At 50.8% G+C, this 1,623-nt stretch overlaps 1 protein-coding gene across 1 annotated transcript in view; it reads left to right on the top strand.

Annotated features, from left to right (window-relative positions):
• The window catches only part of EVC (EvC ciliary complex subunit 1), a 68,661-nt gene that overhangs the window by 26,390 nt on the left and 40,648 nt on the right, over positions 1-1,623 (top strand). The window contains exon 7 of the mRNA XM_045289480.1: positions 1,384-1,521. Within this exon, the coding sequence (XP_045145415.1) occupies positions 1,384-1,521 (138 nt within the window). The remainder of the gene's footprint in view (positions 1-1,383; positions 1,522-1,623) is intronic.

The raw sequence follows: 1,623 nt of genomic DNA, 5'->3' as shown, positions 1-1,623 counted from the left end.
AGACCCCAGACACTATATCTTTTGATAGCTGGGCACCATCAGCTTTCTTCACCACATTAGCTTATTCACCCATTTTGTCTTCAGCGATCGTGTAGGGAAGGTGAGCATCATTGAATGCCAGGTTACTAGAACAAAGGGTTCTTGCATTGAGGGAGTACTTGAGTAGAGGCCCAATGTCTGTCTGCTACCTTAATACTTAACATATAAATAGATACATAGATCTATTTCCCAATTGTTATATATATGTTTACATATGTACGTGCTTGTGTTTAGACCTCTATAAATGCCCGTTGCCTCCTAGCTCTTTCCTCTATTTCCTTTTACTTTCCTCTTGTCTCACTGTCATGCTCGGCCTTCATTCGGGTTTCAATAATTCCTCTCAGCTACATTGCCCTTGATCAAACCCCACCAGGCCTCCTAGACCAGCAGGCTACGATTCTTGTAAGCTAGCCCTATGGACTCATTTCTTCCTGAACCTTTCGCGTTACTTTATTCTCTCTTGCCCCAGAGATGTTACTCCTCATCAGAGTACACCGACAAAGAATGTAGAACATTACTTTGTGAACGAGGTCATGCCAGCTGACAAAGTCGTCCCCACAGACTATAGCCCCAAGCCTTTAATCCAGTAAGCCAATCCCACAGTCGTTTGGTTTTGCTGATGGAAGCAACAGTCGAGAGATAAAAGGATGTTTTGCATTAGGTAAGTCAGAGTTTGAGAAGCTAGGGTGCTACCGTGAGGACTGAGGCGCACCTGACCCAAGCCTTGGGATTCTCCATTGCATCATCTGCATGTGAGAGTTTGACATTGATTAAGGAAGATCCAAGAAGGATCGATGCTTTTGAATTTTGGTTATGGAGCATATTGAAAACATCGTGGACTGCTAAAAGAACAAACCGATCCCTCTTGGAAGAAGTAAGGCCAGCGAGCTCCTGACAGGCAAGGATGGTGAGACTTTATCTTACATCTATGGGACCGGTTGTTGGAGAGACCAGTCCCTGGAGAAGGACCTCAGGCATGGTCAAGTGGAGGGCCAGTGGAAAAGAGGAAGGCCCTCAGGGGATGGATGGACAGAGGGGCTGCCACCGTGGGCTCTGGCACAAGCACCATGGTGAGGATGGTGCCTGGCTGGGCAGTGTTTCCTTCTGTTGGGCATGAGGTCGCTGTAAGGGTGGGCACCTCACAACAAGGACGCCTCCGTCACTATGCCCGCCGGTGTGACGTGTCACCTGCGTGGGTCCGTATGCAGCACATACCTACGTGGATATGCCTGGGCCTACCACCCTGGCCCATGCGCCTGCTTGGGCTCTCCCACGCCCGCCTATCCACACGTGACTGGCTTGCATCCCTGCTCCCCATGCACGGCCTTCCTCTTGTTGTTTCAGGACCTGGAGGAGCGGGAGAAGGAGCTGCAGAGCAAGCTGTCCGACACAGAGCAGCCGGCCCCTGGAGACTCCGAGTACCTCTCGCTGGCCGAGGTGGAGAGGAAGGAGCGGGAGTGTGCTGAGCAGCTCACCGATAATGTACGCCGTGGGTCTTCGCTCCATCCCAGAGCATCCACTTCGGGGGCAACAACATTGGTTCGAGTAAAGGATGATACTTGGGGGCATTTCTCGATCTTGTCC

Source organism: Echinops telfairi, unplaced genomic scaffold (genome assembly GCF_000313985.2).
Source record: "Echinops telfairi isolate 266 unplaced genomic scaffold, ASM31398v2 ScPeMD7_28;HRSCAF=97, whole genome shotgun sequence".
NCBI lineage: Eukaryota > Metazoa > Chordata > Mammalia > Afrosoricida > Tenrecidae > Echinops > Echinops telfairi.
Note: the sequence above shows the minus strand (reverse complement) of the source record. Positions and strands in the feature narration are given on the sequence as shown.